Consider the following 21,388-nt stretch of genomic DNA (forward strand, 5'->3'; position numbering starts at 1 on the left):
TTCATAAATAGAGCATCTTCAGATATACTGATCTTTGAAATTCCAAACAGCAGGCTGGACTTCTTCCCTCTGCACTCCATTCATCTGGTTTTCCAGTCGACAAGAGGAGATAGAGATAGAAAGATGGATTGTGTGTGTGCATGTACATATGTTGCACTCTTTAGAGGTGATGACATACATAAGACCATCAAAGAAATCTCCCAAGGTTGCAGAATAAAAAAGTTGAAAACCGCTGCGTTTATTCATGCAGAAATTTTACTTAGTGCATACCTTTGAACTATTTAATCCACACAGTTTTACATGCCAAAATTCTTGTGTTCATTTCACCTAGATAAGCATGAGTCTTCATCCTCTTACTCCAGTTCTCAGCTGAACATCATTCAACAATGAACTAACTTAAAATAGTGGGTTAATGGCCCTTGTTGACTATCAGAGCAACAGACCACTGGCTTCGGTTTTAGGCTTCAATCTTCAAGATATCTTTGCTGAATTCTGTAAGTCACCTGCAAGTAGAAACACAAATCAGCTGGCTCAAAAGACTTGTTTTCCTGGACATGGGAGGGAGAGGAAAATGGGAACCAGAAATACAGTTTAGGAAATAAAAGTTCTAATTCTATTTTGAGTTACATCAACTGGTAGAAAATATTACTTCAAATATTTTTGAATAAATGAAAAATATCTGTAATTACCAAGCTCACCGTGACCACTTGGCATGTATTTTATTGGTTAATTCAATTATCCCCTCTGATAGTCTTATATGTCCCAGTTTCTTTCCCAAAACACATCTTAAATACTAAAAACTGCATTTCTTAAATATACACAGGCATCCAATTCCTTAGGCGTCTCAAGACTTTTCCTTGTAAATCTGGAAGCTGACCAGTGACCTAGGAATGAAGTGAAAGAGCCAGGTGCTCTAGTCAACAGCTTACAAAGTGGTTATGCAGTGCTTCTGCCTCCAGGTCAAATTCTGTGACTCTCCTGATTCCCTGCAAAACAACAAAGTCCAACATTTTGAAGCACATGTATTCAGAAATGTATCAGGAGAATGTCAAAGGGCATAGATACCATATTACACAAAGAATGTTCAAAAGAAAAAAAAGATATTTAATCTAGAACCTGAGGAAACCTGAAAGTTGTCTATTTTAGTATACTTTCATATGCAAGTGTGAGATGCCAATTCAGAATTGTTTAAGGAAAAAGCAGATGGTTGGTTCAGGAGCTCAAACTATGACATCAGAACTTTTTCTTTCTCTATCTCTTGGCTCTGTCTTCCTCCATGTTGGCTTTCTTTTCAGCCATGATTCCCCCTTGCTTGGGCAGCACCATACTTCTCTCCTATACCCCCAGCAATTCTAGTGAAAAGGAGAAACCAGTCTTCCAACATTTCCAATGAAAGTCCTGGACTCATTGACTCTAAATGACTTGACTTTGGTCTAATCCCCACCCCGCAACCCTGGAGAAGACTGGGTTCAAGGAAAGGAAGTTCTTTAGGGAAAACTTTCATGCTATTCCTACAAAGAGGGAAACAAATGCCAGGCAAGCAAAAACAACAGATGTCCTATGCCACCTTCAAGTATGTGGTGGATTCTCTTGTGAGTACGGGGATTAACCTCTATGAGGTCTCAGAAATGAGAAATAGCCCACTTGCATGAAACATAGGAAAGCAGATTTCAGCTCACTCCCCAAAAGGACCTTTTTATAGTTAAGCCTATTAGCATTTGAAATGGCCTACCTCAAGACGTGCCAAGTACCAGGTCCTTCCACATGCTGAGAATCAGACCAGGTGGGCAGCTGTCAGTGCTGTTGTGCAAGGAATTCCTGCATCAGGCAGAGCTTTGCGGGCATGACCTATAAGGTCTTTTTGCCTCTAAAATTCTATTATCCTTGTTAATTTCCACAATTTAATTTGCAATACAGGATAAACAAACCAACCTAATTTGATCTGGAACTTCTGCAGGCTATCACAGGTCATTTAATCTAAAACACATGGCTGTAGCCATTACTACGTTTTCTGAAGTCATCTAACAGACATGGTCCTTAACAAGGTTTCCATGTTATTAGTTTCACTTATTTTTTTTTTCCAGCCTCCTGCTTTTTACACAATTGCTTTCATTCTCCTTTAGATTAGGGTGGAGAGGTACATGCAAGAGTTTTCTTCTTTCTGCCTTTCTCCTCTTAAATCTTATTATAGGTGAATTCCAATTAAAATTACATTGCTTATATTTTTACCTTTAAATTTAACTTTCACTTTGCAGGTCCAAGAATCTATGAGAAATGGGAGTGGGAGTCATGGATAATCATAGCTCTAGATAAAGTTTATTAAGGAAAATTTTCAAAGAGTGAGATTTTTAAATTTGATATAAAAAACTAATTTCTAAATTTAATATATTCAATGTTGTTAGAGTTAGTGTGCCAAACCACTTAAGCCATATTCATGAAAAAATAAACACATTTGTGTTAAATAGTATTTGCTTCTTTCACAATTGAAAGCACCCCACCAAAACATATACATACTCTGTTCTGCTTAAACTGGAAATGACATGTTACACAATCCAACCTGCAAATAAAATATTGTTTTTGCCAGGGTATGTCCATCCTTAATAACTGATTATATTTCTTGTCTTTTTCAGTGAATGTTGTGTCAATGTTACAGGAATTTTGGGAAAGCAAGCAGCAACAGAGGGCTGCATTCCCAAGTGAAGGTGTGGTGGTCTATGAGTCACTTCCATCTCCCGGACCACCTTTCGTGAGTTATGTGACCCTCCCAGGGGGCAGCTGTTTTGGCAACTTTCAGGTAAGAAGCAACCATAAATTAATCAGTGAAAGCTGACTGAGTTAAAACAGAGTAAGCCCTTTTATAAAATGGTACATTGTAAGTTATCTTGGTTGTAATGAAAAAAGTTGTGCCACATTCTATTATGTAAGAGAAAAATTGGTCAGATGTTCTGATTTTTTAAATGGAAATATTTTATTAGGGTGTTGTCACCTGATATTTCTTTATCAAAAAAGAATCTGATAGCATTTTACTTGCCTGATAGCTGCTGCCTTTTCCCTCAAATATTTTGGAGTAAACCTTAAAGAAAAAAGGAATTTGGGCAAGATCCTTCTATCAGGTCCTTTCCCTCAGTAGAAAGTCTTCATATTCATGAAATCTGTAATCTACTGCTGATCAGTCTACTACACATCAAAGCATGAGCCTATAGCAAAGGTTGAGAGTCACAGAGCTGGGTTCAGGCATCTGCACTAATCCCAAGTTCTGCCTCTGAATAACTTTAAACCCTTGGGAAATTTATTTAACTTATTGATTTCCCTGATTTTGGGATGGTGAATAATACCCACAGGGTTGGTTGAGAGTCATATGAGATATACATGCAATGCGTTTACCTGGTATATCCGAGTATTGTTTTGATAATTAGTATAAAGACTCTTCCAGTTGGTTAATTCTTTATTACATTTATGATAGGTGTAAATGATGATACATTTCTAGTTGTACACCTGTTCACACAAAAACATTAGTGTACGTTAACAATCAGCATCTGATTATCCAGTGTAGCAAACACTCATTGAGTGACTAGGAAGTATCAAGCAGTGGGCCAAGTAATGAGGATATATGGTCCATACCTTGAAGAAAGAAATGTACAAAAAAATTATAGTAGTTACATAGCAATATTCTAGGGTCAATGAAGGGATAAAGGTAGGAACTTCTCAGTTTACCAGTCACCTTTATAAGTACCCCTTTAGTGCAGTAAATTCTCTCTTAATTTTCGATACTGGTAAAAAAGCCTCATTTATAGTTTATGGACAGTGTGAAACTCAAAAGCACTCAACTTTCCCTCTTAGCTTTGACAACTAGAAATCCCAGAGGCAAATTTTCAATGTATCTCCTTGTAATATGTCTATAAAACCTAGTGTCATGTAATTTTTAGACTAACCTCATGCTTGGTATTATTTATATCTCTACCTTTACTCTCCCTTTGAACTTAGTGTGCCTCACTCATTTATTTCATCCTGTTACCATGTATCTGTTTTATATAATTTCAAATCCTTTGTGGAGTGAGGGGAAGATATAGTTTAATAAATAGACCCGCAAACCTACCTCTGCCTAGGGGAAGTCAAAAAAGAATTCATGGGAAGCAATCACAATCTGAGATGGGCAGTTGAGGGTGTCTTTGCTGATCGGTAAAGGGGAACAGCATGTACAGAGGCATGGAACAAGAGAAAACCACAAGCACTTTCAGAATTTTTGGAATCTAAATGCGTCTATTGCAGGGAAACAGTAGGAGATGATGATAGGCACTCACATCAAACTATAAGGGGTCTTTGTGCTTTGCAAAGAACAGATTTTACTCTATATAAAATCAAACCCCCTGAAAGATTCTGAGCAGGAGCATGATATATTCAAATGTGTTTCAGAAAGCTTACTCTGACAGTAGCATGGGGTAATTTTAAAGAACTGCTTTCAAAACTTCTGACACCACCAACCAGTGAGGTCTTGGCTTCTACCCTGAGCAGTGGTCAGCAGTGGCTTTTTACTTCTGACTAATGAACGTGAATTACCTGATGAGGGTAATTGAAAGTGGGTCTAGAAGCCTTAGAACAGAACTTGATGTAACCTTAGACACTTAGACATGGATGAGGGGCAAGGGAGGTGGGAGAAAGGCAGCAACTGAGGAAAGGATTCTCTAATCCACGTGAGTCTACAGGTCCATCATCGAGCATTCAAGGTGAAGCCTGTGCACTCATACAGAGCTCCCACTGGACTTCCCACTCAGGGGAGGCCTCTTAGGAAAGCAGAGCTACTCAGCCACAGAGCAAGGTCTTGCCAGCCACCTAAATGAATCTGGGTTGGGTTTTTTTTTGTCCATGAATGTCATTGGGCTAAAGATCAACAAACATTGGAAGAAAACCAAAGCAAAAGAAAAAAGCCCAAGTCAAGCAAACAAAAGAACAGAAATAATTCAAGCAGCAGAGTATATAAAAGAGTATTACAATAATTAACTTCATAAAATTGTGAAAAGATAAGTATTGCCAAAACAGCTATGAAAAAAGAAGCAAGCAGGGAACAGGAAACTTAAAATGTGACTGCCAAATTAGAACAATAAAAATAAATAAATATTCTGAAATATAGAATGTTCTGATGACATGAACAAAAATAAATAAATAAATAAATAGTAAGTAAACAAATGAGTAGACATAGATCACAGCCAAATTAGTAAAGAATAACAAAGTAAAAAATTAAATAGTAAAGTAAACTCTCTGGAACTTAGAGCAAAAAGACAGAGATGGAAAAAGATAAGACGGGAGACATGAGGATAAATCCTGGAGGTAAACATTAATCTAATAAGAGTTCTAGAAAGAGACAAAGGAAATAAGGGAAGAAATAAATAACAGAAGCAATTTTCTTTGAGTTAAAGAAAAGCACAAATTTTCATATTGAAATAGCCCACCATATTCCAAGCAGGGTTATGACAAAAAGTCCCACAGCTCTATGGCTATGTGAGACTTAGGGACAGCACTCTGTTTAAAAGATGGATTAAGGGACTTCTGTGCATTGATCTCACTGTTTTTTGTTTTCATTTTTGTTTTGTTTTTTTTTGTTTTAAGGTAGATTGGATTAATATGTAGGATAGTTTTGGGGGAGCTGATATGAAATAGGGCAAAAACTGGCAAACCTGGTCAACAAAGTCAAAAACTATATCTTTGAAAAGGTACATAAGAAAGACATTTGTGAGTAAGAAAAAAAAAAAAAAAAGACATACAGTACACTCAGCATGAGAAAGGGGATGCAATCATAGGAGTGTGATATAAGAATACTACATGAACTACTGAAAAAGCATAAGAACCCAGATAATATTGACTGCTTTCTGGGAACTCTGTATTATCTTTGCAATTCTTCTATAAGTCTAAAATTATTTCAAAATAAAATGTAAAAAAGAAAAAAAGTGGCTCCAATGGCTCCCTACTATTGTACCTTCGTATTAAAATCTAAATTCCTTATTCTGGCAATAAAGACGTTATAACTAGCCCCAACTTTCCCAGCTTTACCTCCTGGAATTCCTTTCTGACACTCAGTGCTTTTAGCCTGACTCTTCCTCATCCAGGCCTTGACCTCTTCCAGCCACTCCCACACTCACACTCTTGACCTATGCATGAAGTGCTGTTACCACCTTCTCTTCCCGTCTAAACCCTGCCTGTCTTCCAGGGCTTCACTCAGATATCACATTCTACACGAATTTTCCCTGAATCTCCCTACTAGAAATCTATACCTCCTCTGATTTTCCAAAACAGTTATCTCTGTTTCTCTTCTAGTATTTAATGTTTTTTACTTTATGCTACAGCTACTTATGTTCATGTTGTCTCTATAATAAAATGTAAGTGCCTCAGGGACAGAGTCTATGTCCTTGTATCCCTGAGACACCAAGTATTGGGCTTGGCAAATAGTGAGTGCCTAATAAATGTTATTGAATGAATAGTTAAATGATGAATAACAAATCCGAAGAATCAATGAAGTTTATATTTGTCCTTTTTTAAACTATAATCACTATTGACTGATATACAAAACAGTACATACTATTACATTCAACATAATACATCAACTAAGGTATTTTACCTCACTCTGCAAGATGGTGGGCTAGGAAGGAAAAATCAGTAACATTAAAATCAGCTGATATAATTGTGTTCCTATCTGTGATTAAAGTTTTGAAAGTGGATTAATTTGAAACTATTGATTAAAAAAAAACCCTTCTAATTCTCTCTGAATTTCATTTATGCGAAGTAACTTTCCCTCCACCCTATACCCATGATTTCAAAAAACCAAGATTTGGCCATCCTCACACCCAGGATGCATTATATTTGTTCATATGTAATAACTACATTCATTATAATGTACTTAGAATATAATGCTTTTGACAGATCAACAAATGGATCTAGAGGATATGAGTCTAAGAAATTCTAATGTTCTTGTTTTTGTTTTTGTTTTTGCTACCTTGAGAATTATGAATGTCCGAATTGTCTCATACATTTCTGCCCCAAATGATAAGACTTCACATATGTAGTAAATTTACCATCCTCCTTGTGGTCTCTAAGAAATAGAAAACAAAATTTAAAAAGCTGAACTCTTCAGCAGGGAGATCTCTTGGTGATTTCTCTGATCATTTCAGGGTTTCCTTTCCCTTTTGTTTAAATCATCATATTTTAAGGTTCTCGGGAGGATTGTTAACATCCTTGCTTTAAAAGATCCAGAATTTCCTGAATCAAATATGTTTTGAAAATGTGTTTGGGTGATTGGCTGCCAAATCTTAACCTATTTGGCCCTCCAAAATGTGATTTGAGAAAGGAAAATCAGGAAGGAAAAAGAGAAAGAAAGAAAATTTCTCCTAAAGCAATGTCCTTACACTTTTCTTGGTCAGTTCAAAAACCATCTTAAATGCTGTTTTCACCATATAACATTTCATCATCTTTTTGCCAGCAGTTGGCCTGTAAGAAGCCTACATGCTCATTCCTGCAATGCCTTTCATGTAATCAAATGTCACCCTTGTGCACTGCAAATCATTTCACGATGGAGTATTAACAGCAAGACCATGTGCTGGGACATGGAGAAACCATTATGCCAGCAGTAGCCTTCTTACTGAGCCGTGCACGTCACCTCCAATGGTGCCAAGTAATTGAAAATACTTGAAGTGGAGTATGGGACTGGATTGCAGGATTAATCCTTCGGGTTCATGAAAGCTGTAAGAGATTATGCTCATTCATTCTTTAGAAAAGTAGTATTCAGACTGAGCTTTAGTTTTCTGATTAATCAAAGGAAAGCAGTCAAAAGGCTCTGGTGGACACAAACCACTGGTTTTATGCAAAGAAACCTCCCACTGAAGTAAATGGGAGGCTTGTGTCCAAGAAGACTAATTAAAGAATTTTCAGTTAGTTTTGACGCCACAACCTGAAAAAAACAGAGAGCCAGAGAGAAAGAAAGCAGCCATAACCCTGCCTTTTAACCATGCCTTCATAAACTATTTTGGTATAGAAAAACAGAAATGAAAATATTCATTTTTGAATTTCTAAACAATAAATAAAATGATCAATTGTTACTAAATTATTTTTCTTTTAGAAAGTTATACTGAAACACATTAGTGCTTATTGTGTCCTTTATAAAAGAAACTGTCTTCTAATATTACAGTCATTAAGTAGGAATTCATGAATTTTGGACGTATTTTCTCTATGCCATTTTTGCCTAGCAGTTAATCCTTCCCTAGCCACATATTGTGACCATGAAAACTTGCAGTAATTTCCATTTTTTACAATAAGAACAACACAAGAGCCATCAGATCAACGTCTGGCTCCCTTCTTGATGAACTCAGAAGGAAAGTCACTCATTGTTTCAGCAGCTGTTTTTGTTTCCAAATCCTAAAGGGGAACTTAATTATTTTCTCTTATTTTATATTTTGATTAAAAGGTTTGTGATTCAAGTTTTGTTTTCAAGCCAGTGATGTGGTCTTCTATAGTCTGCTAGAATGATTTGGATTAATGAATTTTATTCTTATTCGGAATAAAAGGTAAAAAAATATTCCTTTGAGTATAGTACTACACCATGTGATTATTTACGTCCACAAGTTGTGACTGAGTAAAACATGTATCTTCTGGCTAAAACACCGATGTGATACCTTGATTTATTTGAAGTGTAGAACACTAATTCATTGAGGTATCATACTTTTTTTTCATGTGTTTTATTATTATTGTTAAGATTGCTTTACAGAAAAACAAGTGGTAAACACTGGGGTCAGGTACTTAGGCTGTTTGTATCATGCCAGGCACCCCGTGACATTGAGACATTTAATATTTCCATAGGCAAGCTGTTGATTGACTTTTTTTCATTTTCAATCGGTATTTGGCATTGTGTAACAGGGTTGAACAGTTGGGAGAAGTGAGAGGGAACACAGAGCTGATGAGTTTCTTCCAAAGCACTGTCTCTGAAAGGCCTTCCATTTTTATGCCACTTGGTTTTCAAACCAAAGCCTTTGCCTGTGAAGACACCTGGAAAAACTACTTTTCTAAGGTACACACTACCTAAAAGAAGAATGAGGGTGTCTAATTTTCTTTTGTTTTAGTTACTTTTAAGGCAGTAAGCACACTTCACCTGTATTATCAGATATAAAACACGTTTTATAATTTCATGCATTGCATGATTCTTCTTTTCAAAGTCCAGGGAATTAAAAGTATATTTAAATCACAATAAACTAAGTTTATAAAATAAAGTTTTTCCCAAGAGAGAAGGACTAAGAGAAAATTTGATTAATTCATAGACTTGGCTAAATGGAATTGTATTGCTCTCTTTTACTGATTATTAAATAAGGTCTAGCTTTAACATTCCATGCTCCAAAGAGAGATTTAGTTCCTGCCATAAAATTGAGACTACTGCCTTTCACTAATGCTGTTTTAATGCCAACTATTACTGTTTGAAATCAGCCATGACCTCTTCTCTGTCTCTAGAGTTGTATACCTTGACGCAGACACAAAACATGCTATGCAATGTAACTTAACTTCTAAAGGAGGTATTTCCTGGTAGAAATCTCCACAGGAAAGCATCCTGTTTTGCAATTAATGAGACTCAAAGATAGGAAGGTTAGTTAAAATCGCCTCCCATTTGAAAGTCACATGTCAGCTAATGATCAGGCTTTAATGGCTTGCCCATGAAACTGGAAGTGCATATTGTTTTAATGAGACCTAGTTATTCTCCAGAACCCTTTCCTAACTTTAATTTTTTTAATCAAGCAAAGTGAACAGAGATATTCATATATTGCTGTTCCAAATAGAACAGCAGCATATAGTGAAAGGAACACTCGGGAAGAGGCTCCATGGTAAATAGACTTGGGACAATCTCCAGGGGAGTCTCCAGGCCTTAGCTGATAAACTCGAGGAAGATGCTCACTGTCTCACAAGCTGCTGAGTGAGGAAGAAAAGCTGACTCCATCTTTCCCCCACCCCCACCCCATCCCTCTCCGTGCAATCAGAGCCAAGTCCTTTTACATCAAAGCAACTATAAAAATAAACCAAAACTTTGAGCCCTGATCAATTCATCTTATCTTCACCTTAACTTGAAAAAAGAATAAGAAGAAAAGAAAAAAGGGAAAAGAAAAAACCTCAAGGAGCAAAATACAACATGGTTTTGTAATAGTTACCAGGGACCCTAGTCTAGGTATGTGTGTAGAATAGCATTTGTGGCAGCGGTAAACGAGGAGGAAGCCAGGTGGTTTATATTATAAAAATAACATTATGACCCACCATGTGCATGAAACGTTTCTTTCAGTTGACAGGAACTGGTGAGTTTTCTCTGAAAATTGGACTCCCAGACCAGTTCCCCTCCCCCATACCTAGAAAAGACCCCTATTCCCAGCACACACAGAGCTCCAAATTGTTCCCAATGTATTTGCAGCCAGCTTGACCTACAGAGAAAGAGACACAATATTAACTTGGGTGACTGAGTCTCAACGGTTGCCCTTTTTCACATCACCATCTGGAAGGGGAAAAAAGGCAAATATATCTACAATTAGATAAATTGGAACACATGCAAATAGATGTTCATGCTTAGACCTGGACAGTTGAGGTCTTAAAGAACTGAAAGGGGGACAATTAGCATCAGGGCCTGGTTTGTGACATTCTTTGTGCGATGACTTGCTGTCAGGATGAAACTGAGGTGTTGGTGACACTGACCAGAGCTGGCAGGCTGTACACACAAACTCTGCAAGTCAATTGCTGAAACTTGGACTCTGAGCCACAAAAGCAAAACACTCCCAACCACCTGAATGACAGACTTGACAGCCTAAAGGATCTGGGCAAGAATTCTCACCTTGCACAGAGTCAGTTTATTTGGTTTTGCCACCTGCAAATTCCCAGCTTGGAAGAGCCCCTTGGGTCCAATGTGCTATTGAGCAAATGCCACCTAAATAATGCTGACCTGCCCTTGGTCCCAGGGAAGATGGCATCTTCAGCTTTGTTTGCATGTAGATACAATCTGTCAAATGTATAATACATGATGTGTCTTATTCAAAAAACCTTGATCCTTACAGACCACTTTTCAACTCCTAGGCTACCATTGGTAGGCACAGAATAAAGTGTACCTAGCTCGGTTTTATACATTAAGATCCGCAGACCTTTATTTTTCTCGATGTCTTTAAAATGCAAATATGAAAAATTCTAAGAAGTCTGTTGTTTGTTTAAGATGGAGAAAAGTCACTTATATTAATGTCTTTCCACATGCTTTCCTAAAGAAAGCATTGTAGTTGGGATGTATGGACAGAAAAATCTTAGTGTCCAGAAACAGCCACTTAGTACATGTTCTGACACAAAGCATGGAAAAAACTATCAATAAAATGAGGACTACCAGGAAAGTTACTGTTCAGAGTATAAATTGTGTCATCCTGGCTAGAAAATGTTTCTGTGAACAGTAACACACTTATAATAATTTCAATTTTTATTGTTATCAAGTATGAACAATAAAACTAGTATCTTATTAGGCATTTCTACATTTACGACCTGTACATGACTACCAAAATTTTATTTCAATTAAGTGAAGAATTTCTGTACATCCTAAAAAATGGATTAGCCACTATTTTATTTCAGAACAGCCTACTGACCCACAAATCAATCTTACTTTAATTCTTCTGTTGCATAGTGCGACATATGGAAAATTATCATGGAAGAAAGAAAAGCTGCTGAGCAAAAAGGAAAATTGAGACCTCAGTTAGTTAAGTTAGGAGTGCTTATATACTTCCTAAGGGCCTATTTTAGAGGAACAGTCATAAAGGCTTTTTTTTTAACCTGAATGCTGCTGTCCTTGACTTTCGTGTAGAAGTAATTTCTCTAGTGAGAAATTAGTATGTTTGATGTTAGCAGAGGTGATCATACCATTGTGATATTGTGGTTTATAATAACACATATATTTGGTCTGGTTCCTGGCCAACAGCCCCCGAAACCCCTGGGATTTCCTAAGTGATAGGCGTGATAAAGGTATCTTTAATTATTTATAACAAATAAAGGGTTATACCCTACCTGGGTTTATGTTAATGAGGTGGCTTTTGGGGAAGCTCCTAGAGATGGGGCCTGGTTGCTAGGAGAACCAACCCTATGATGAGAAGGTTAGAATTTTCAGCCCCAACCTCTGATCTCCTGGTAAGGAAGAGGAGCTAAAGATTGACTTAATCACCAATGGCCAAAGATTTAATCAATCATGCTTATGTTATGAAGCCTCCATAAAAGTCCTAAATGATAAGATTTAGAGAGCTTCTAGGTTGCTGGTGCTGGGAGGGTAGTTTTCCTGGAGAGGGCATGGAAGCTCTGAGCCCCTTCCTATATGCCTTGCTTTATGCATCTCTTTCTCCAGCTGTTCCTAAGTTGTATCCTTTCATAATAAATCAATAATCTAATAAGTAAATAGTTTTCATGAGTTCTGTGAGCTGTTCCAGCAAATGATGGAAGCAGAAGGGGGAGTTGTGGGAATCTGTCGTTTTCAGCTGGTTGGTCAGAAACACAGGTGATTAGTGTCTGAAGTGGGGTCATCTTGTAGGACAGAGTCATTAATCTGTGGAGTCTGGTGCTATCTCCAGGTGACAGTTTCAGAATTGAGTTAAATTGTAGGATACCCAGCTGGTATCAGAGAATCAGTTGGTACGGGCGGGGCGGGGGCGGGCAGGGAACCCCACACATTTGGTGACCAGAGTATAGAAGCGTAGAGTATTTTAGTATAGTAGAGGAGAGAGTTCTCCCTTTCAACCATGAAGCCAATGGAACTTCTACATAGGCTCCTTCCACTCCACATGCCAATTTTTTAATGTGTGATTTCATATTGTTTTTCTCAAAGTCCCTCAAATTGTGTAAGCTTCAGGCTTACACAAAACCTAGTTCTGCCCCTGCCAATTAGACATGAGACACAGAAGAGACAGAAGCTAGAGCAACATTCCACTAAGAATAGTCCTGGATCCACCTGCCTCAGAATCACCTGGAAAGCTTGTTAAAATGCAGACCCCCACTGTGATCCATCTGAAGAGACACTTGATTCAGTAGGTCAGACTGAGGCCTGGGAATGTGCATGTTTAGCAAATTCCCCAGGTGATCTTACTATGAATACTAAAGTTTTTGAACTATTGGTTTGGACTCCTGGCCTAGGCTTAGCAATGATCTTCATAGTGTACCCTGTAGGCTCCTAGTAGCTTGTCAATGATCTAACATCCAAAAATAAGATACAGAGCCAGAATGAGTTGGTCTTGGGAGAATTTCTTATCCAGTGGAGCTGGGGAAGTTTAATTGAAATGACTTTTGCTCTTGAAGAGTTACCAAACACATCTTAAAATTGTTGAGCAATTGTATGTAGTAAAACTCCCAATTCTCTTGGCTCCATACTTAATCAAGGGATCACTTCCAGCCAGCATGAGAAACTTCCAACAGGGGATGACGTTTGATCTTCTGGTCTAGTCATAGTTGGTCTTTCTCTATGTTGCTTCTCCCTATAGTCCAGATGGAGGAAAGCATCAAAAGGACAGCAGGGGGAAAGAGGTATTAGTATAATCGTCAGCACATGCTTCGCATCATTGAGCACAGTTTCTTGCAACTATGTACTTCTTCTTCTTCTTCTTCCTCTTCCTCTTCCTCTCCTTCTCCTTCTTCTCCTTCTCCCTCTCCCTCTCCCTCTCCCTCTCCCTCTCCTTCTTCTTCTTCTTCTTTTCTCCTCCTCCTTCTCCTCCTCCTCCTCCACCTTCTCCTTCTCCTCCTTCTTCTCTTCCTTCTCCTTCTCCTTCTTCTTCTTCTCCTCCTCCTCCTCCTTCTCCTCCTTCTCCTCCTTCTTCAATAAATTTATTTATTTAATTTTTGGCTGTTTTGGGTCTTTGTTTCTGCACACGGGCTTTCTTTAGTTGTGGTGAGCAGGGGCTAGTCTTTGTTGCAGTGCTCGGGCTTCTCATTGCAGTGGCTTCTCTTGTTGCAGGCTCTAGGTGCACAGGCTTCAGTAGTTGTGGCACATGGGCTCAGTAATTGTGACTCAAGGGCTCTAGAGTGCAGCCTTGGCCTTTTCTTCTAAAAGAAGTTGAGTTCATCATGTGGAAGATACACTTGGTGTCTTATGTCAACATGACCCATGGAATATCAAAGTTGGAGCTTGGGCTAACTGTACTGATTTGGAGAATGCTGGGAGACTTTAGCCAAATTATATATCTTCTCTATTCCAAGATGGGTGACCATTTCTGTGAGAAGCAGAATAGTGTCATGGTTAAAAATTTGGGCTCTCAAGCCAGACAGACATGGGGTTTAATTTTGTTTCGGTAACTTTTTAAGTTGTATGACCTTGGGATATGTAACCTCTGTTTCCTTGTGGGAAAAATAAGGATAACAGCAAAACCAACCTCATAGGTTTGTGCTATAACTAAATGTGACTATCCACATAAGGTGCTTAGCTCAGCACACAGCATATAGAGTGAGCAATGAGGATTACTGTTAGTGAGCTCACCCTCAAGGGTGGGCTGAGGGAGTTCCCAATTACCTGACGTGAGCAAAGCCTTTGTATCAGCTGTCTATGGCTGGCTAACAAATGACCTCAAAACTCATCATCGTCTCACACTGTTTCTGTGGATCAGGAATCTGGAAGCAGCTTAGTTGGGTAGTTCTGGCTCAGGGTCTCCCAGAGGTTGCAGGCAAGCTATCATCTGGAGCTACAGTCATCAGAAGTCTTGATCGGGTCTGGAGGATCTGCTTCCAATCTCACTCAGAAGGCTGTTGGCAGAAGGTGTTAGTTACTCGCTTACCATGTGGGCCCTTCAGTAGGACTGCTCACAACATGGCAGCTGATTCTTCCCATAGAGGAAGCAAGTGTGACCAAGACAGAAGCCACAGTGTCTTTTATAACCTCATATCAATAGCTTCTGCCATATTCTGTTGGTTGCAGAGACCAACCCTGAACAGTATGGGAGGGGACTGCACAAGTGTGTGAATACCAGGAGGTAGAGATCACTGGGGGTTATCACAGAGGCTGACTACCAGCGCCTTTAAATGGTTTTCCTGAGCAATGCCACAGATGCTCTTTTTTATTTTTTTGGCTTTCATTTTAGAGCCGAGAGGCTTTGAAATGATTATAGTGTTTTATAATCTACCAGCAAATGAAAGGCATCTAAGCATCAAGATAAACGTCTGAGTGGGGTCTGCTAGCCACTTGAAAAGCATGTGGCACCACATACCAAAGAAATCCACAGCTGACTTTAGTAAAATCTTAACTATCAAATATTCCAGCTCTGTACTTTCACAAGTGCAAAGGACAGAAGTTGTCTCTCTATATTAACAAGTAAGAATGGTTAGCGGATAAGGCATGGTTTACAAATCTGTATTTATGATTGGGGTCTGGCTGAAAAACAGCAAGAATAAACTATACAACCTGGGAAGTCTAATTCCAGCAGGAAGTTGCTTTGAAATAACATCATACTTCATTCACTCCCTAACTGATGTCTTTGACGACCAGTTTGGACACATCAATAAAACGTCCTGCCACTTATCGTATTTTATTTTCTTGCAGCATTTCCCACTGTTTGATGGTAACTCTAACAGTGCCTATTCTTAAAGCAGAATCCACACTCTGATTTAGATTTGCCAAGTAGATTGCTTTTGGCTAAGTTTCTTGTCCAAGCATAGGTCCTTATGGTTTGAAAGTTCCCATTAAAAGATCCCTAAAGAAAAATATGCAGCTTTACTGGCTTGGATTTGTAGCTCCACAATTTAAAAGAAAGCGGCTGGTTAACATTATAGACATTTTGAAGTGCTTGTCTTTCAGAAATGCAAAGAACAATAGCAAGAAAAGCCTTTGATGGCTCAGAATTTATTTTATTTTATGTACTTATTAATTGGTACACTTTCTCCCCCATTTTAACCAAAGGTTCTGTACACTGAAACAATAAAATAAGTAAAGACATGTGTCTGCTTTAAAATCTCGATATTGGTTAAGTCTTATAGTCCTTTTCCATGCTTTCTGGGTAAAGGCTCTTTCTGTTCTCTCAGCCCTGCAGCACTTTGATCTCAGAAGCAGTGCCATTTGGTTGTAAATGTATGTGGCGCCTTTGATCTAGTACTTAGCTGGTCTTATTTAAAATAGATAGCTTCTTTTATCTAAGTAGTGTTTACTAGGTCTCTCTCTATGAAAGATGGTTTAAATTGCTATTATTTAGATAGAAAGTTACATAAAGTTTCTTAAGAGTGCCCAGATCTGAATCTAATTCTCTAAATTCTAAAACCCCAATGGCATTATTATAGATTTCATACAGCAAATTCCTATTAAAATGAGCTGCTTTTACAGATGTCAGGTAATATTTGCAAAAACTTTGTTTGCTTTTTAATGGGGAACTGATTTTCCAAAGAATAATAAACATATCCTACACTGAGGCAAAAATAGTACTCTCAGAATGTCTGAATTTAATGGCCAATTTTCCCTCTGAAATTCACATATTAGTATATTTTTATATTCCTTGGTTATGAATACTATAAAGGGTGTATTGAAATGGAACTTTTTAAAGTCATATGTATATATCTTGAATTCTCTTCTTTAAGAGGATTTCTTGAATATTTTGTCAGGCGCTTTAGTGACCTGCGTTTGAATTTCCTAGGCTGCACTCAATTATTCATTCAACAAACTATGCTGCAGGTGCAAAGACACAGAGATGATTAAGTCACAGACTCTGCCCTTAGGTTGCTCACAGCCTCAGACTGGGGGGCAGAGGACTAATAGACAGTTACATGATAGTGTGGTGTGTGGCTCTAATGGATGCTGGTCCTCCCAGCCTGCAATTGGGAGTGGTCAGGGAAAGCTTCCTGGAAGAGGTGGCACCCAAGCTTCAGTGAAAGACTTCTGACTCAGAACTCAATGTCATAATGCAAAGACAACCCATCTGCCTAATTCCCCCAATCCCCCCACCCCCGGTTAGCCTAAACCTTGAGAAAGGTCTAAACCTTGAAGGGCTTTGCTGCCTGAAGCTGCCCCAAAGCCTTCTAGTTTGTCATTCAACACTAAGGAGAAAAAGCCCAAACCACCTTCCACATACATATTTAGAACTTTAGCTCCATTGTTCCTTTAAAGGAAATATTGGAAATTTCTTTGTGTTGTTTAAGTTAAAATAGCTGCCTTCAATTATTCTGTTTTGTTAGGCTCCTGACACATGTTTATTCTATCCTCCTTGGTGACATGTTCCTACCATTTCACAAGTCTTGTCATTACTTTGCCCACATACTAACCATATATGAGAGCTTCCAAGAGCTGACCCTGGGAGTTAGCACTCTGGAGGATGCTCAAGGAGTATATAAGGAGTACTTCCCAGGCCCAGAGGTTGGGAGAAGAGCAAGAGGTAATCTATAGTCAAGTACAGGATCATTGCACTAATAGTCACAACTGTTCTTGGAGGGAGGTCACAGGAGGAGTATTAGAGGGGGCCAGGGCCTGAGGTGACTCATACTGGGTCTGTGGAGGTGGAGAGAAGAGGCGGCCTCTGGAGGACATGAGAGCATGAATTTGGAGTGTTCTTGGATTAGTGCAGGGATGGTCAGCTATGGGGCAGAAGAGGTGGAGGCGGGAATGTGCTAAAAGCAAACTAGAAGGGTTTGACTTTTTCCCAGTGGTGCTACCAAGCCCTTGAGGCATAAAGCCACAAAATGAAGTGGAGTCTTTGGTACTCTCCCTTTTCTTTGACATCAGTCACCAAGGACTACTGATTCTGAGGATCTTGCATTCTAGGTAGTGGGAGCCTTGGAGACCAGGGAGCCTAATCTTCCCATTTGTCTAGTGAGGAAATAAGCTGGAAATAAGATCAGGCAGCCCAGGTCTCATAGTCACTGAGTGGTAGAGGCAGGGGTGCCTGGCTACCTGTTGACTAGGACGCAGGCCTGGGCTTCTCTTCCTGGGGCTTGTTTCCCACTAGGAGTCCTGGAGTAGGGTCTAGGACCCTAAACAGTTCCCAGGAGCCTGTAAGAGAGAGGCCATCACACCCTGAGGTCCTCCAGTAGGTGTGAGCTCCAGGGACAGTGCAGTTCTCCTAGGGCTTCATCCTCTATCTGGACCCCCCAGGGTCCATGCCAAACCAGAACTTCAATAAGAAGAGTTGGTAAGAAAAGAGACAGAACAGAAAAGAATCGGGATAAATAGAGCAGACCCATGTGAGCCACAGGAAAGCCAGGCTAAGGGGATTGAGAGCAGTTTTAAATAGGGGAAAAATAAATTTTTGTGTGTGTGAGTTACTAATCATAGGCTGCCTATGGCCAAACTTCAGGAAGGCCAAACATCCTGTCCCACCCAAATTGCGTGGCTTGAGAGCAAGGTAGAAAAGGTGGACCTCCAGAAAATGAAGGAACTATCATTAGAAGGACGGTGAGGAATAAATGCTGGAAAAGGAAAAACAATAGATTTTGACAGCAGCCCTTTTGTCCTAACCTGAAGGTTAAAAAGTATAAGCCTGAGATGTTCTCATAGAGTGTTACCATGTGCTGGGTATTCTCAGTGCTTTCTCTATATTGACTTATTCAGGCTATCCTCCACCCTGTGACACAGGGTGTCCCAATTACAGAGGAGGAAATTGAGGCACAGAAAGACTAATTTTCCAGAGTCTTTCGGCTAGTAAGTCCCAGAGTTGGGTTCTGAACCTAAGGAATCTGACTCCAGACTGTGATTTTAATTATTGTGTTAAAAGTGTCTCCTATTTGCTTTCTTTCCTTTTTTTTTTTTTCTCTGAAATAAGGATTTGAGGACGGCCCTGATAATGAATGCAATCACCTTGCACAGAATAGTAGCCATCTTTACTCTTGTTATTATTTATTAACAGAGTATGAAAGCCTCTGGTACATAGTAGACATTCAATGACTATGAAATAAGACAAAAACATTTGAAGACTAACCAAGACATTTGCATGGGCTCTAAGGCTGAAAGAAAATCTGCATGATCTTCAGGGGATTAGCAATGGGTATGGAAGAATAGATGCAGACAGTAAATGTATAAATAGAAATGTCCAGAGACCCATTGAGATGGGGCAAAATGGTGAGATGCTGAATTCTTTAATGACTCCTTTCTCCTTTCCTTCTTAAGTACTGCTTAAGTAGAGCTGAGGCCAGACGGGATGCAGCTAAAGTGGCCTTAATCAACTCCCTCTTCAATGAGCTGCCCTCTCGCAGGATCACCAAGGAATTCATTATGGAGAGTGTGCAGGAAGCAGTTGCCTCCACCAGCGTGAGTACCCACCAGGGAAGGGAGGAGCTGGCTGTACTGAGAGTACTGAGGCATTTGAATATTGGGAGATGCTAATGTGAACGAGTTCTTTAAGAATTGTGCAGGTTTTATTTTTAAGCCATTAAATCATTAATTTTCAGCAGAAAGAACATTTGGATTGGAAATCATGATATTGGAACCAGCTCTCTATTCCATGTCTCAGCAATATTCTTTAGTCTCCCCGGATCACAATTAATCAAGCTTTAAATCAAGGTGGATCAAATTATCCACCTTGATTGTTTATTTGAATGTTTGCTGTTTGAGGAGCACTGATTCTTTTAGGGCCTGAGAATGCATCCAGTTGAATACTGCTTTAACCTAGAGATGAAGCTCAGTTTTTCCCAAACTTGACTAATCATAAAAGTTATCTGAAGTGCTTAAAAGTGCCAATTCCCCAGCTAGCTTGAGGTCCCGCAGTCTGTGTTTTTAAAGAAATGCTGACTGCTTAGAGGTGGGAAAAGCCGTATGCCCAATATTTGTTAGCTGTTAGAATTATCACACTTAATATTAACTACTATTTTCAGAGAGCTTTGGAAATTTCTGTAATGGACGTAATTAAAAGCAAAGTGCTTTGAGAGCCAAAAACTCTGTCTTAGAAATTTAGATAGAACATTTTCTCGGCAGTCTAGAACTATAGTAGATGATTTGCCCCATGAATTATTTGGCACTCCTGATCCTCGTACCTCCAAACTATAGACCATTTTAAGCATGGAGGAAGCCTTGGGTCTCAACTGGGGCAGGTGTCTCCCTGAGTGTCCTTCAAGTGCAGAATCTTGGCATTACCAAAGGGATTAGCCACTTCCTGACTTCACCTTTAGCGTGGATCAACCCCATCTGAGATTTTCATTCTCTGATTCTCTTTATCTGACTGTAAAGATTCTGTTGCTGGAGAAGCTACTGATAATGAAGATGACATTATCACACTAACTGTAACCTTTTTGCCACTTTTCCACCGCAAAAAGGCTCTTATGAGGCAGAGGAGAGATAAGAGGGGAGGCGGGGACAGAGAGTGGTCGTCCTGGCAGAGAGATCTCAGGGAGCTCTGGTCTGTATCTGCTCTGAGGATGAAAGGAAGCCTTTATTTTCCTGCCCTGTAAATTTCAAGTGCCTTTGAGGAAGAGAAGTTAGGAAAATGATGCCTGATTTATATGTGTGGAATTTACTCAGGAGTAGGGAGGGGCTCTCAGTGTAAATGTAATTTATCATTTTTTCATGGAAATTTCTAAGGAAGGAGAATAAATATGGCTTGCAGGCTTCTCGATGGATTTCCTCTGGGATATTTAAAAAGCCAACATAAATATTTCAGCAGTAGTGTGTTAATGTTATTGCATTCAAAAGCTATAAATTTGGTGCTATCTGATGCTGGCAGTTGTTTGTTCAGTCTCACAAAGCCATTGCCCACCTTCCCAAGAATCCAAGACCATGAGATATTGAAGGGCAGGCCCCAATGTCATTCCAAAGTTCATGTTAGCATTTTCAATGCCACTCCCCCTAAACAAATTGAAGGGGAATTTCATTTCTTCCCATCACCCACCCACCTTGCTTCCTAAGATTAAGTGGTCCAGAAGTGAAACACTATAAACCAAAATCCATGTCTCCAGGCTGAATACCAGCATATTATGAAAAGCTCCCATTAAGAATCATGGTGGTAAAATATGAATGGTCCATACAACTGGAGGATTTTTCCCTATTATATAATTTGCTTGGTGATCACTGGAATCTGATGGAGCAAGCCAGCATTTCAAGATTTCGATAATGGATGAAAGCATCCTCAGAGGGCCGCTGCTCAAACATTAATGCCATCACCAACAAAAACTCTGTGGAAAGATACAGGAATTTCTGCTTTGGGATAATTATTCTTTTTGAGTATATAATCAGTTAACATTCTAATCAAACGCTAGATTCAAATTGATTACAAAATCCTCTTTCCTATGAGTGATGGTGAGATTAAGGATTTTATCCCAAATCGGCTGGAGACAGTTGTAGGATGCACCCTTGAAGGGTTAGGGCAATAGAAGGCTCATTGTGGGCCTTCTATTAATGATTAATACACCATTAATAGAAGGATTAATTCATGACCACCCAAAGACGAGGAGGAAAAATCCATGATATTTTCCTTTT

General features: G+C 39.1%; 1 protein-coding gene across 1 annotated transcript in view; it reads left to right on the plus strand.

Annotated features, from left to right (window-relative positions):
* Positions 1-21,388, plus strand: part of LIX1 (limb and CNS expressed 1) — a 47,337-nt gene that overhangs the window by 15,516 nt on the left and 10,433 nt on the right. The window contains exons 2-3 of the mRNA XM_057703366.1: positions 2,631-2,794; positions 19,088-19,228. Coding sequence (XP_057559349.1) covers positions 2,631-2,794; positions 19,088-19,228 — 305 coding nt within the window. The remainder of the gene's footprint in view (positions 1-2,630; positions 2,795-19,087; positions 19,229-21,388) is intronic.

The sequence above is a fragment of the Hippopotamus amphibius genome, chromosome 1 (genome assembly GCF_030028045.1).
Source record: "Hippopotamus amphibius kiboko isolate mHipAmp2 chromosome 1, mHipAmp2.hap2, whole genome shotgun sequence".
NCBI lineage: Eukaryota > Metazoa > Chordata > Mammalia > Artiodactyla > Hippopotamidae > Hippopotamus > Hippopotamus amphibius.